This window comes from Trichosurus vulpecula, chromosome 7, assembly GCF_011100635.1.
Source record: "Trichosurus vulpecula isolate mTriVul1 chromosome 7, mTriVul1.pri, whole genome shotgun sequence".
Classification (NCBI taxonomy): Eukaryota; Metazoa; Chordata; class Mammalia; order Diprotodontia; family Phalangeridae; genus Trichosurus; species Trichosurus vulpecula.
The window spans coordinates 87172911-87186827 of record NC_050579.1 but is presented as its reverse complement, the minus strand read 5'-3'; the positions used below and the strand labels follow the sequence as shown (position 1 = coordinate 87186827).

The window sequence follows — 13917 nt, the reverse complement described above, 5'->3', positions numbered from 1 at the left end:
GAAGATCATGAAGTCTCTGGAAAGAGCTGGGTTCCACTGAGGGGTGTGGTGAGTGAGAGGAAGGAAAGCATTCTTGATGACTGGGACTCCATTTGTATTGGGGAGATTGGTTGTGACAAGGATCTTGGCTTAGGGACCAAAAGGCTATCGAAAAAAGATCCTGCTTAGCAGCAAACATATTACAACCTTGAGTCCTGAGGAAATTTTTACCTTTTAGGAGGTTTCTATTAGAACTTGGCAAGGATTATGATTCTCAAGAGTAGATGAGGAAAGAGAAGTCAAGGAAGGTTGTCTCCCCATCTGCTCCTCCTCCATCTTTACAGTGATATCAGGAAGCTTCAACAGAAGCAAATTATCATGCAACAACAGGTACACACCTAGGGTGGTTAAAAACACTGGCTGTTGCCTTGACTAATAACAATTCACAGGTATGTGGTTACGGCACATTTACCTCACACACCCTAGTGTGGGGGATTTTTTTTTTAACATTTAATTATAGCACTGCCACAATTATATCTCCTTAGCTAGTTAGTTGGCATGAAAGACTTCCCACACAGCTGCAAAGCAGATTGATTAACAGTATTTTACATGAACTCCCCCCTATTTGCACTGGACCCATTTGCTTGATTAAATCACATGAAGCCTTAACAGTCTGTTGGTATTTCCACCACTGGGCTATTTACTGATCATTTTAGTTTCATAAAAAATGCCTTTTCTTGTTAAAATAAATAACAACCTCAAATAACTAGCAAATTGAGGGGGAGGGAGGTTGAGACCCAAACCACTTATATCAGGAATAAAGTATACTGCTTTATGGAACTGTGTCATAAATAAGGAGAATCTTACTAGCTTATTTCCTTTGTGACTGATTATAAAGTGACATAGAGTATTTCTAGCTACGCTGCTGCCTGCCTCCTTCAATTTGGACAAATTGCAGTCTCTGTGTCTGGCTTCCCCACCTAGAAAATGGAGGCAAAACCACTAGAAAATGTTTAATATAGTAAAAGGCCAGCATTATACACCTATTAGGACAATTAAAAAATTGCATCATATGAATAAGGGTTGAAGGGATGAGGGAGGGGAAGGGATGAGGGAGGGGAAGACTTGAGGGCTTCTGCTGGTGGCCTACAAGTATGGGAAGGGCAAGCATGTGAAAGAGGGATTTGATTTGTCATATGTAGCTCTGGAGGACAAAAAAGATGGCAATCATAGGAACACAGATTTAAGGGCAATATAAAGAACTTTCTAATGGTAAGAGCTAACCAGTGACAGAAAGGGCTGCCTCAGGGTGATGGGTGAGAGAGATGCTTATAAGGAGGGGAAAAACAATTTCTGGCTTCTTTTTATACTACAACTCTTGTGTATATGTGACTGAGCATTATTATTTTAGAGTTTTTGACTGACTAAAGACAGGCACACGACTCCAATAGTTGCTACCGCATCAACAACTCCCACCACCACCAAAACAATTATAATTCTAATAATAACATGGTTATAGTATATATCATATTATTGTGTAGCACCTTACAATTTACTTTACAAATACTATTTCATTTTATCCTCATAAAAACCCTGGGTGGTGGGTACCACTATTATCTCCATTTAACAGCTGAGGAAATCAAGGGAGACCCAACACTGCACCACCTAGATGCCTTAAAAAAAATTTCAGAGAAATGAGAACAGTCCTAACACAGAAGAGTATTGCCCCCAAGCCATGCAATACCTAAACAAAACAAAAACCAAAACCTGCACTTGCTGTTATGCATTATTTATTGTGGTCTTATTTGACTCGAGGTTGTCAGCTCAATAAAACTGGGATTATCCTGCTGGAATTTCTTTAGGTGATTTTATCAGCAATACCTGAAAACCACTTTAATTAGAAATGGTTTTCCTGGAAGCTGCCCAATATCTGGAAGAAGAACTTACCTATCAAGCACAGAGGATAAGCCTTATGTTTAACTTTCCAGGAAGCTTTTTTTTTCCATTACTGAAGCCAAAATACCTCATGATATTTACTGAAAGTTCTTCATTGTTTGCTTTATTCGAATAGACCAATTTTCACCTTAAACACACACACACACACACACGGGCTCATGTATGCTGACAACTAACTCTTGATATCTACGATCATAAGTGACAAGGGCAGATGGATAACTGAAATCCTCAAACAATTTAAAAATCAGATTTTTTTTTATCTAACTGTTTCAACTTCCTTTGCTCAACCTTTCTGAGGCAAAAACAAATAGCATCATCCAGTTATTTCCATTGCATCTTTCTTACGTCATGTATTTGTTGGTGCAGTACATGGCCAAAGGGCAAAGCATTCTGGGAGAACTCTACGGCCTTGGGCATCCACCAACTGGGCAGTCATTCTCTAGTAAATAAACTTGACTTAATGAATCGTCAACAGATACTGAACCATTTGCTGAGAACACCATGGTCATACTAAGTTTTCTTAGTTCCACTGAACAGGCTGGTGGGGAATGGATTAAACTGCAAAGAGAAAATTAGCTCATAGATTTTTCTTTGACATAATAATTAATAATAAAGTGCATTCTACAGCACTACAGTAAAGCAGAGGAAATTGGTACTCCTCCTTATGGCTGGATTTGGTGCCTGGAGAATCTCAATTTAGGCTCCAGCTTATGGGACTCACTTTGTTTCTCTGTATCTCAGTTTCCTCATCTGTAAAATGAGGAACCACAATGACCTCTAAGATCCCTCCTAGCTCTAAGCCTAGGATCCTATTCACAAAGTACTTCAGATACATTATCTCACTTGAGCCTCACAAAAACCTTGTGAATTGTTATCATCCCATTTTATAGATAAGGGAATTGAGCCTAAGAGAACTTGTCCATAGTCACACAGTTAGTAAATGTTGGAGGCAGGATCAAATGTAGGTTTTCCTACTGGCGAGTCTAGCACTCTTTCCACTACCCCCACCATACTTCTCTTTCTTCAGAGTGAAAAGGATACTGAATTTCAAGCTAGAGAATCTGGGTTCAAGCTCTTTTATTAGTTGTGTGAGCAGATCATTGAACCTTTCTGCACCTTAGTTTTTAAAAAACAAAACAATGGGAGGAATACTTAATTTACCTAATCAGCCTTACAAGGTTTGGTAAGGAAAAGCACTTTATAAGCCTTAAAACTCTAATGTAATAGATTATTCTAAATAATGATTAATATTAATAAGATATACGCATGCCAATTTACATGTCCAATTCTGCTTGGGGTATTAATTAAGCTAAGTAGTACATAAGGAAAAAAAATCAGATAGTCTATAATTTCTCTTCATTAGGGTGAGTTGGAATATGAATTTGGGTGCTATTGCTGCTAACATTCCCTATAGTTGCATCAAACTAGGATGATAGAACTACCCTGGAGTGTTAGGGTAAGAGATTCATCTCCTTCTAACCTAGTAGTTCCTCAGTCTATATGGGTTGCAGATGTCTAAAGGGAAACCACAGTGGTAGTCAATCAATCAAAAAACATTAAAGTACCCAATATGCACCATTCACACTGCCATAGGTACCAGAGGTACAAAGACAAAAGTGTCATCAAGGAAATTACAGTCTATTGATAAGAAACAACACACAAAATACATACAAAATAATAATGAGCATGAAAATGCCAAAGAGGACCAAAAAAAGACTTGAACTGAGCCTTGAAAGGTGTGAGTACAGTACAGGCATAAAGCACAGCCTATGCAAAGTCCAGGAGGAGAGAGATGCAGTGGCAGGTGCTGAGGAACAGTACCTAGGCCAGTTTGACTGCAGCATAATGCGTGTGAGGGGTAGTGGCATGTAATCAATCACGAAGTTAAGCTGGAGTCAGACTATGAAGAACATTAAATGCTTCATCTGAATACCTGAAGCTTCTTGAGAAAGGCAGGGACACAGCTTTTTTGTACATAGTTGTTTGCCTGTTTTCTCCTCCACTGGATCCTGACCCTTTCAAGATCAAGGATTGTCTGTTTTCTTTGTATCTCCAGGGCTTAGCACGGTGCCTAGCACATAATAAGGCACTTAATAAATGCTTATTGACTGGAGAGGGGAGAAAGGAAGCAAAGAGAATAGTTAGGGTGTGATTTCAAATGATCTAGCTGGGAAGTGACAAAAGTCTCAACTAGGACATTAGCTATGAAGGTGGACAGAAGGGTATAGATGTAAGACACTGTGTAGACAAGTGCCTGGCACTGATTAATATGGGGGGTAAAAGAGACTGAAGAGTCAAGGATACCTCCCAGGTTGGGAACCTGGCTGAAAATACCAGTAATATTCTTGACAGAAATAGGGAAGTTAGAAAAAGAGTGGGTTTGGGGCAGGGGGGATAAAGGAGTCTATTTTAGGCGTGTTAGTTTGAGCTGCCTAAGGGATTTCATGTAGGAAATGTTCAATTAGACATTGATATGGAAGCTGAGGAGAGAGACTAGGGCTAGAATCACAGTTCTGAGAGTCATCTTCAAAGGGATGATAAATGAATCCATAGGAGCTGATGAGAAATAAAAGAGAGAGAGAAGGACCTACAGCAAAGTCCTGGGGGCAGAGCATGATGATGATCCAACAGAGAAGCCTTTTAAATAGGAGTATAAGAGAAGAACCAAGCGACAACAATGGCATGAAAACATAGAGAAAAGAAAGCATCCAGGAGAAGACAGTATTCAACAAAGTCAAATGCTATAGATTTCAATAAAGATCAGCACCGAGAAGAGACTAATGGAGCGAGCTATTTAGACACCATAAGTAACTCTGAAGAAAGGAGCTGAGGTGGAATATGACATGCGATGTCAAGTTTTAAGGGGGCATTTCCTTCAAGATTTCAAGGCAGCAGTCCCTTTTAGCTAATATCCCCCCACTTCAGTTAAATGGATGAAAGCCACAACAAGAAGAAACTATTCCAGGAATGATAGATAGAGAACTTACAAAGTAGATAATCAATACATGACAAATCATATGTTTCCTCATGGAACAGTCACTGATGAAGAGAAGCAGGGTTATTTAAGTCAGAACTATTATAATTTCAAAATCTCAGTGTCAGATTTTAGTTAGACAGTCTTGTCTGGAGCACAGAAGGTGATGGTTGGTCACTGTCCGATTTTTCCCATTGCCTCTGAAGTTTAGGATAATGCGGCTTTCTGTACGTTGTTACCATACTCACAATAACAACTTGACTATATGGATACACCCTCATGTCTCCAGGTCACTAAGGGAATGTCAACATCAGAAGGTAATAGGAGCCACACAAAGCAAAACTTAATAATTTACTGCATACTTTCCAGAAATCCATCTTGAGAAAAATGCTATAAGCAAAACACAAGCATAATGAGGGGATATAAATCAAGATAAGAACACAAAATGTGATATGATAAGATTTAGAAATGGAAGAGTCCTGAGTGATCTTTCTTCTAAGTCCAAATCCCAGCTAACCAGAGAAGTTACTGGCTCAAGGTCACAATGGGGGCAATGAACAGGACTCAAACCTTAAGTCTAGTATTTTTTTCCTCTGTAAAACAAACTCTAGCTTCCAGAGATTCTTACAAGCCCTTACAAGCCCTTTTCAACTCTAAGTTCCACAGAATTTTCCAGAATCTCATTAAGTTGGAGAGTCCATTTCATTATGTACCATATAGATACTTGTTTACAGCTTAATTGATAATCCCAACGGAGCCACCTAAGACAAAAAGAGCTTATGTGATTTGTTGGTGGTCTGGCAACAATAAGTATCAGAAGATACTAAGTCTTCCTGATTTTAAGCCCACTATGCTATCCATGCCTCTACATGTACTGTACATTATTTTTCAAAGGAAATAAAAAATCCTGTTAGTAACATAGCATAAGTGGTATAATTTGGTATTATCATACAGAGTTTACATTTCCAGGTTGAGGTTATATTACAATTTTTTAGACTCATGGGATTACCTTACTTTAAATGAATTATGGTTCCCCCCTCCAATATAACTCATAGATGATTGGACAGTAGCTGAAAAATACTCTGTGACAGAAAAGTATGTTTACCATTTTGATGTCAAAATGCCTTAGAAGTACCCCCGCCAGGTGGGGTACTTATAAGGAACTGTGGTAAAGCAAAGAGCGTCATACTTGGAAATTGAGCTGTGGGTTTGAATACAAGCTCTAACATTTAGTAGCTATGAGACCATGAGAAAATTACTTAAATTCTCTGAATTACAGTCTTCTCATTTATAAAACAGGTATTGTGGTTTGTTTTTCATTCTCAAAGAGGACCATGACATCAGGAAGATGATGCGATAACTTGCAAGTGAATTGGATTTAAGTGAGGGAGGCCTATGCAAAGTCATCAGTCTCACTTTTTCCTCCAGAACCATCTAGGTCCAGTGGCCAAATATGGATCAGGACAACTGGAGATGGCCCGCAGATCAGGGATTAAAATATATACTCACCTACCTATTTCACAGTGTTGTAGTGAGGAAATGTATCAAGGATTTCTATCTCATATGACCACTCTCTTCAATGGTGTGAGTTGCAATCCACCTACAGAGTTTTGTCCTATGTGATTCTGTTATCTACCTTCTTGTAAGTTCTCCATGGGGTGTTTGCCTTACTGTTGGGGGCATGCTTCCAAATTTTTTAATGTCACATGTCCATTGATTATCTTTTAAATAATTATTTATTTAATATTTTTAGTTTTCAGCATTAATTTTCACAAGAGTTTGAATTACAAATTTTTTCCCCATTTCTACCCTCCCCCCACTCCAAGATGGCATATATTCTGATTGCCCCATTCCCCAGTCAGCCCTCCCTTCTGTCACCCCACTCTCCCCCATCCCCTTTTCCCTTACTTTCTTGTAGGGCAAGATAGATGTTTATGCCCCATTGCCTGTATATCTTATTTCCTAGTTGCATGCAAAAACTTCTTTTTTGAACATCTTCTTTTAAAACTTTGAGTTGCAGATTCTCTCCCCTCTTCCCTCCCCGCCCACCCTCCCTAAGAAGGCAAGCAATTCAACATAGGCCACATGTGTATCATTATATAAAACCCTTCCACAATACTCATGTTGTGAAGGACTAACTATATTTTGCTCCTTCCTAACCTATCCCCCTTTATCCAATTTTCTCCCTTGACCCTGTCCCTTTTCAAAAGTGTTTGCTTTTGATTACCTCCTCCCCCTATCTGCCCTCCCTTCTATCATCCCCCCTTTTTATCTCCTTCCTCCTTCTTTCCTGTGGAGTAAGATACCCAGTTGAGTGTGTATGTTATTCCCTCCTCAGGTCAAATCTGATGAGAGGAAGATTCACTCATTCCCCCTCACCTGCCCCTTCTTCCCTCCCAACAGAACTGCTTTTTCTTGCCACTTTTATGTGAGATAATTAATCCCATTCTATCTCTCCCTTTCTCCCTCTCTCAATACATTCCTCTCTCATCCCTTAATTTGATTTTATTTTTTTAGATATCATCCCTTCATATTCAACTCACCCTGTGCCGTGTGTGTGTGTGTGTGTGTGTATAAATATATATATATATATACATATATATATGTATATATATACATATATATGTATATATATATATATACATATATATGTATATATATATATTCCCTTCAGCTACCCTAATACTGAGGTCTCTTGAATTACACACATCATCTTTCCATGTGTAGGAATGTAGATAAAACAATTCAACTTTAGTAAGTCCCTTGTGATTTCTCTTTCTTGTTTACCTTTTCATGCTTCTCTTGATTCTTGTGTTTGAAAGTCAAATTTTCTATTCAGCTCTGGTCTTTTCACTGAGAAAGCTTGAAAGTCCTCTATTTTATTGAAAATCCGTGTTTTGCCTTGGAGCATGATACTCAGTTTTGCTGGGTAGGCAATTCTTGGTTTTAATCCTAGCTCCATTGACCTCTGGAATATCATATTCCAAGCCCTTCAATCCCTTGATGTAGAAGCTGCCAGATCTTGTATTATTCTGATTGTGTTTCCACAATATTCAAATTGTTTCTTTCTGGCTGCTTGCAGTATTTTCTCCTTGAACTGGAAGCTCTGGAATTTGGCAACAATATTCCTAGGAGTTTTCTTTTGGGGATCTTTTTGAGGAGGTGATTGGTGGATTCTTTGAATTTCTATTTTACTCTCTGGCTCTAGAATATCAGGGCAGTTCTCCTTGATAATTTCTTGAAAGATGATATCTAGGCTCTTTTTTTGATCATGGCTTTCAGGTAGTCCAACAATTTTTAAGTTATCTCTCCTGGATCTATTTTCCAGGTCAGTGGGTTTCCAATGAGAAATTTCACATTGTCTTCCACTTTTTCATTCCTTTGGTTCTGTTTTATAATATCTTAATTTCTCATAAAGTCACTAGTTTCCACTTGCTCCAATCTAATTTTTAAGGTAGTATTTTCTTCAGTGACCTGTTGGACCTCCTTTTCCATTTGGCTAATTCTGCCTTTCAAGGCATTCTTCTCCTCGTTGGCTTTTTGGAGCTCTTTTGCCATTTGAGTTAGTCTATTTTTTAAGATGTTGTTTTCTTCAGTATTTTTTTGGGTCTCCTTTAGCAAGTCATTGTTTTTCATGGTTTTCTCACATCATTCTCATTTCTCTTCCCAATTTTTCCTCTGCTTCTCTAACTTGCTTTTCCAACTCCTTTTTGAGCTCTTCCATGGCCTGAGACTAGTTCATGTTTTTCTTGGAGGCTTTTGATGTAGGCTCTTTGACTTTGTTGACTTTTTCTGCCTGTATGTTTTGGTCTTCTTTGTCACCGAAGAAAGATTCCAAAGTCTGAGTCTGAATCTGATTCTGTTTTTGCTGCCTGTTCATGTTCCCAGCCAACTGCTTGACCCTTGAGTTTTTCGTCGGGGTATGACTGCTTGTAGAGTAGACAGTACTTTGTCCCAAGCTTGAGGGGCTGCACTGTTGTTTACAGAGCTATTTCTATATAGCCAGCTTTGCTACACCAGCACTCCCCCTTCCCCATGGACCACCAACCCAGACCTGACGCAAATCTTCAGCAGGCTGTGAACTCCTGCTCTGATCTGCCACTTAATTCCTCCCACCAGGTGGGCCTGGGGCCAGAAGCAACTGAAGCTGTAGTTCTGTTGCTGCACCACCCCTGCTGCCCCTGGGGCAGTGCCGAACCAGGAACTCCTTTCACTCTGTCCCCACAGCTTTTCCCACTAACCTTCTCTGTTGTCTTTGTTGTTTGTGGGTTGAGAAGTCTGGTAACTGCCACAGCTCACTGATTCAGGGTGCTAGGGCCTGTTCCACCTGGCTCCCGGTCTGGTTGGTCCGGGTGCAGCCCCACGCTGGGCTTTGCTCCGTTCCACTCCCAGCTCCGTGCATGATAGACCTTACCCTGTGACCATCCAGGCTGTCCTTGACTGGAGCCCTGCTTCCCTCTGCTATTTCGTGGGTTCTGCAGTTCTAGAATTTGTTCAGAGCCACGTTTTATTGGTGTTTGAAGGGTCTTGGGGGACAGCCCTAGGCAAGTCCCTGCTTTCCAGGTGCCTTCTTGGCTCCGCTCCCCCATTGATTATTTTTTAACCTTGCTACATGACCAGACTATAAACCTTGTATTGTATAGAAGTAAGTTATTATTTTATTATTAAAGAATGGCAGCAAGTATAGAAAGGGTAGGAGCTGATGGGAATTATGGGATTGTTAGAAGATAATCTTTAAACACTGTCATATATGGTGCCGGGAATTTTGATGTTCTCCTTTAACTCTAGACTAGTTTACTTTTCTGATACATTGTAAGCCCTAATCAATATATGTAGCTAAGAAAGGCTTAACATTAGGAATAGGGAACAGATTGGTTCTACTTGGTCCCAGAGGATAGAACTAAGGACAATCACTCTAAGCCACAGAGAGGTATATTTAAGCTAGGTTAGCTTTGATATAAAGAAAAATTTCTTTAAAACGAGAGCTATCCACAACTAGAATGGATGTCTTGGCAAGTAATTGGACTCCCCTCAGTGACTGTCTTCAAGCAAAGGCTTGATAACCACTAATTGAGTGGGTTGTGCAGGAGATTTTCAGATTAGATGGCTTGAGTGGACCCATCCATCTCTTACGTTCTGTGATTATAGAATTACATTAGTCAGGTGCTTCCTTGGGTTAAGAAGGGCCTAGAAAATATTTTTTTTCCAATCGCATAATAGGAAAAGTCAGTTGAAGGCACTTACATGCCCTAATCAGGCATTGTACCATACTCCTTCAGAATGTTTCCTTGTGGAAATTTGCCCTCCTGAGAACTGGCACTCTTTATTCTAACACGTATGACACCTTCTAACAAAATAAATATTGATGTGCCATGGGGAGTAGAATTAAAAATATGTGTTTTTATACTGTGGAAAGGTAATAAGAAAATACCTCTCTTATAATATATCTTTTTTTGTGTGGTGCGCTTTCAGACAGGTGCTATCTTTCACTGATCAAGCAAAGGCAAGCCTCTGGCTGCCAAATACTCTGCCACCAGAACTTCAGTTGGGAAGGGATCAAACAAGATCTGAACTTTGACTTTTGGAAAGAAGCAAGGATCCTAAGATCCTACAAGTTGGACAAAAACCCATACAAATGAGAATGGATCTAAAGCAAAGGCACCCATGGGAATTACAGAAAGGAATTAATTTCCTCTTTTGTTTACCGCCCCCTCCTCCCCTCCCCAAATCATGTCACAGAGAATCTGATAAAAGCAATCCAGATGTTACAGAGATGTTTACATCATTTTTTAATAAGTTAAAATTTATAAAATCTCTGCCCTTAAATCAGAGAGTTGAGGCACTAGAAATCAAAGGGAGGTACATTTAAAGTCATGGTACTGGTAAAACCAGGACAGGAAGTTAGATGAATAGGTTGATATTTTTCTTCCTTTCTTTTTTTTCTTGCTAGAAATCCTATTCTGTGGTACTTAGATATTATGAGACACCAGACTTTTGGGCAATGCAAACTAGTATTTTTGGAAACACATTTTGCTGTAACAACCAAAAATGTTGTTTTATGTTTCTAAACCAATTACCTTTGGTTTACTTCTTGGTCACTAGGGACTTTTTCTCATTTGGTATACTAAACCAACTCAGGGCAAACACCCATCTGTTTGAGATAATTACTGGATGTTTCAACTTCTAAATTCCAAGCTACTGGCAGGGGGCTCCTGCCTTTTACATTTTGTTGATTAGCACTCCTTGGGCTGCAATCAGATGTGAATGTGCAGATGTAAAAATGGTGAGGCTTCTCTCAGGAAATACTGTGGTTTCCCCCAATCAGTTTGAACATTTATAGATACTAACATATTTTATGATTTTCACTTTTCAATAATGGAACAAGTTTTTATTGGTCATGCTTTTTTAAAGAAAAAAAATCTTTCTTATACATTATCTGAAAATAGGTCAAGAGATAATATTAGATATAATAAAGGCTGGGGTGGGGTAGGGATGGGGAATGCAAAGTTGTGATATGAGCCTTCAACTCTGGCAAATTCCCAAAAAAGCTCCTGGCACTGTCTTTTCCAAACCAGAGCTGGTGCTTTGGGAGAAAAAAATTAGCAACTTATATTCCTCCCCACCTTGAAAAGGACAATGGATTAAAAAGAAGATGTAAATAATAAAAACATACTTGGTGAAAATATTGCTCCAGAATTCTATTATCCACTCTAATTTTTTTAATCCTAAAATTTCAACTGCAATTTTAAATGTATATATTTTTTCTGATTATCAACATGCCTCCCCAACTGGAAGGTACTCCCAGTACCACTCAATCAATGATTCTTGTAAATATATGCTTTTCTCTCCCAGAAAACAGGCAGAGTAAGGTTCAGCCTAGCAATTTTCAACTTCATTCAGCAATAATACAAGATAAACTTTATAATTAAATAATTCCAAGCTCCCTTTAAATCCAAAACTGATCAGATCAGCAATTTAAGCAATCCATAATAGAGTCCAATACAGAGCCATCAGTGACAAAGGAGACAAGAGTGGGAAAAAAAGGTAACTGATTCAAATGAGGTAACAGATAAAGAATAAACAAAAAAAATCCTACTGCACTCACTGTGTGAGGGCCAAGGACAACACCAAAAGAAATATGTAGAAATTTGTCCTTACGTCTCTTTCCAGGAGGTCTCCACTTCATTGAAAATATGCCGTACCTTTCTATTATGTTGGAAATTTAACTGATTTGGATTTGTTGGGGGGGGGGGGCAGGGTGTCCAAAAGTTCTTGTCTACTACTATGAGCCTACTTTAGGATTGTTTGGAAAGCAACTTTGCAAACATTTAAAGTCAGAGAGTGAAAGAAGTGAGAGGAAAGGCATTATTTTCAGGATCTTCCAGGTTTTTCAGGACCATTCTAAATTGACCCTGAAGCTGCAGGGGCCTAATGCATCATTGCTTTATTAAAGGAAAGCTGCCTTTTAAGAATGCCCCAGCCAACTAAGTAGATGGTACTGTGGGTGGGGTGGGGTGGGCTAATTCTGCACCCATTTAAAATACTCTAATCTTCTATCTAAGAAAATCATGTTTATGGTCCTTTAAGTTAAATGCCTTAGTGCACAACTGAAGAATCAATAATCGACAAGAGCAGAATCCTGGGAGATGTTGGGAATTTGGATGTGACTACTGAAGGCACACCCTCTACTTCTCTACCACCTTTTGGGATGCCCCTAAATATGGCATTTCTGGATACAATCCAGAACTGCATTCAGACACACATTAACACCGCCAACCTCCAGCTAAGGAAATGAGGAAAATGTTTATTGTTGACAAATTCTTAGCAGCAGCTGCATTTTATTTTTAAATTAAGGAAACTTCAACAGGACAAAGCTGAGTGTTGACTGACAGCCACAGGGGCAGTCCAGTTCAATGAGTCACATCAGTAATATTTTGAGCATTGCTGGTTTAGACTTAGGTGAATCAGCCATGGTCTAAAATAAGTTTCCCTAACTCCCAAACATGGATCTTTATGCATCAGGGCTACACCAGTTAAATTCACCGGACAGGTTAAAATGCGCCCGGCATCAGACAGACTGCTCAAGCAATTGCCCAAAGAGAGAGAGGCGGCAGCGGCCGGCGGCAGCAGCAGCATCAGGGCAGGAACGGACATTCCCAACCTCTAGAATACAGCCGTTCCCAACTCATCATTCATTCGGCGACTGCAGATACTCTCCGATTCACACGTTTTCCCCTAGATGCCACCCCAATCATTTGGGCCATGCGATTTACCTCAAATCTACTTAAACTCGAACTCTTCGAACGGGATTTCTTGCGGAGATACACCGAGAAGAATCTACGCACTGTGAACTTCCTCATGCTCGTTTCCATTGCCCCGTTTGAACTAGCATGCAGGGCCAGGAGCTGCAGTGCTGGGGGGAGCTAGTGCATCCCCACGGTCCCTATTGTTAAAATCCATGGAAGAGACATTGGCTGCCTTCACAGCATGGGCTTTCCATCCACCCCACCGGGGCTACCGGAGCTAGGTGAACAAAAGGCCGGCTACACGAGTCATTGCAGATTTCCGGGGGCTGCTCAATCGGGAGAGCACCCCAAGCTTTTACTCTCGATCTCTTTCTTTCCACTGTTTACATTTGAGTGCTGCAAGACTCTCTTTCCCCTCCTCTCCCCTCCCTTCCTTTGCCTTCAGTGCTACTACAGCCAATCACCTTGCGTTTCTGCTGCATGTATAATTAACCCAAGCAAATGACAGCTTCCCACTCCCAGGGAGAGAGGATTTCAGATAAATATTACATGCGTCTATTGTGTGTACCCCTACTTGGTTCCTTTTGGTCTTCTCTAGTGAATTTATTTATTTATTTTTTGCTTTGGAAGCTCATTTCTTTCTCACACACACACACACACACACACACACACACACACACACACGCACACACACCTGAAACACAAAACAGAGAGGACCTGATTTTATTCTGAGGAAGACAAAACTTTCATTTTAATTTGTCA

At 39.8% G+C, this 13917-nt stretch overlaps 1 protein-coding gene across 1 annotated transcript in view; it reads right to left on the bottom strand.

The window, feature by feature from the left end:
- Positions 1 to 13617, bottom strand: part of RPS6KA2 (ribosomal protein S6 kinase A2) — a 284003-nt gene extending 270386 nt beyond the window's left edge. Inside the window, exon 1 of the mRNA XM_036767616.1 lies at positions 13183 to 13617. Coding sequence (XP_036623511.1) covers positions 13183 to 13281 — 99 coding nt within the window. The 5' untranslated portion in view covers positions 13282 to 13617. The remainder of the gene's footprint in view (positions 1 to 13182) is intronic.
- Positions 13618 to 13917: the final 300 nt, after the last annotated feature.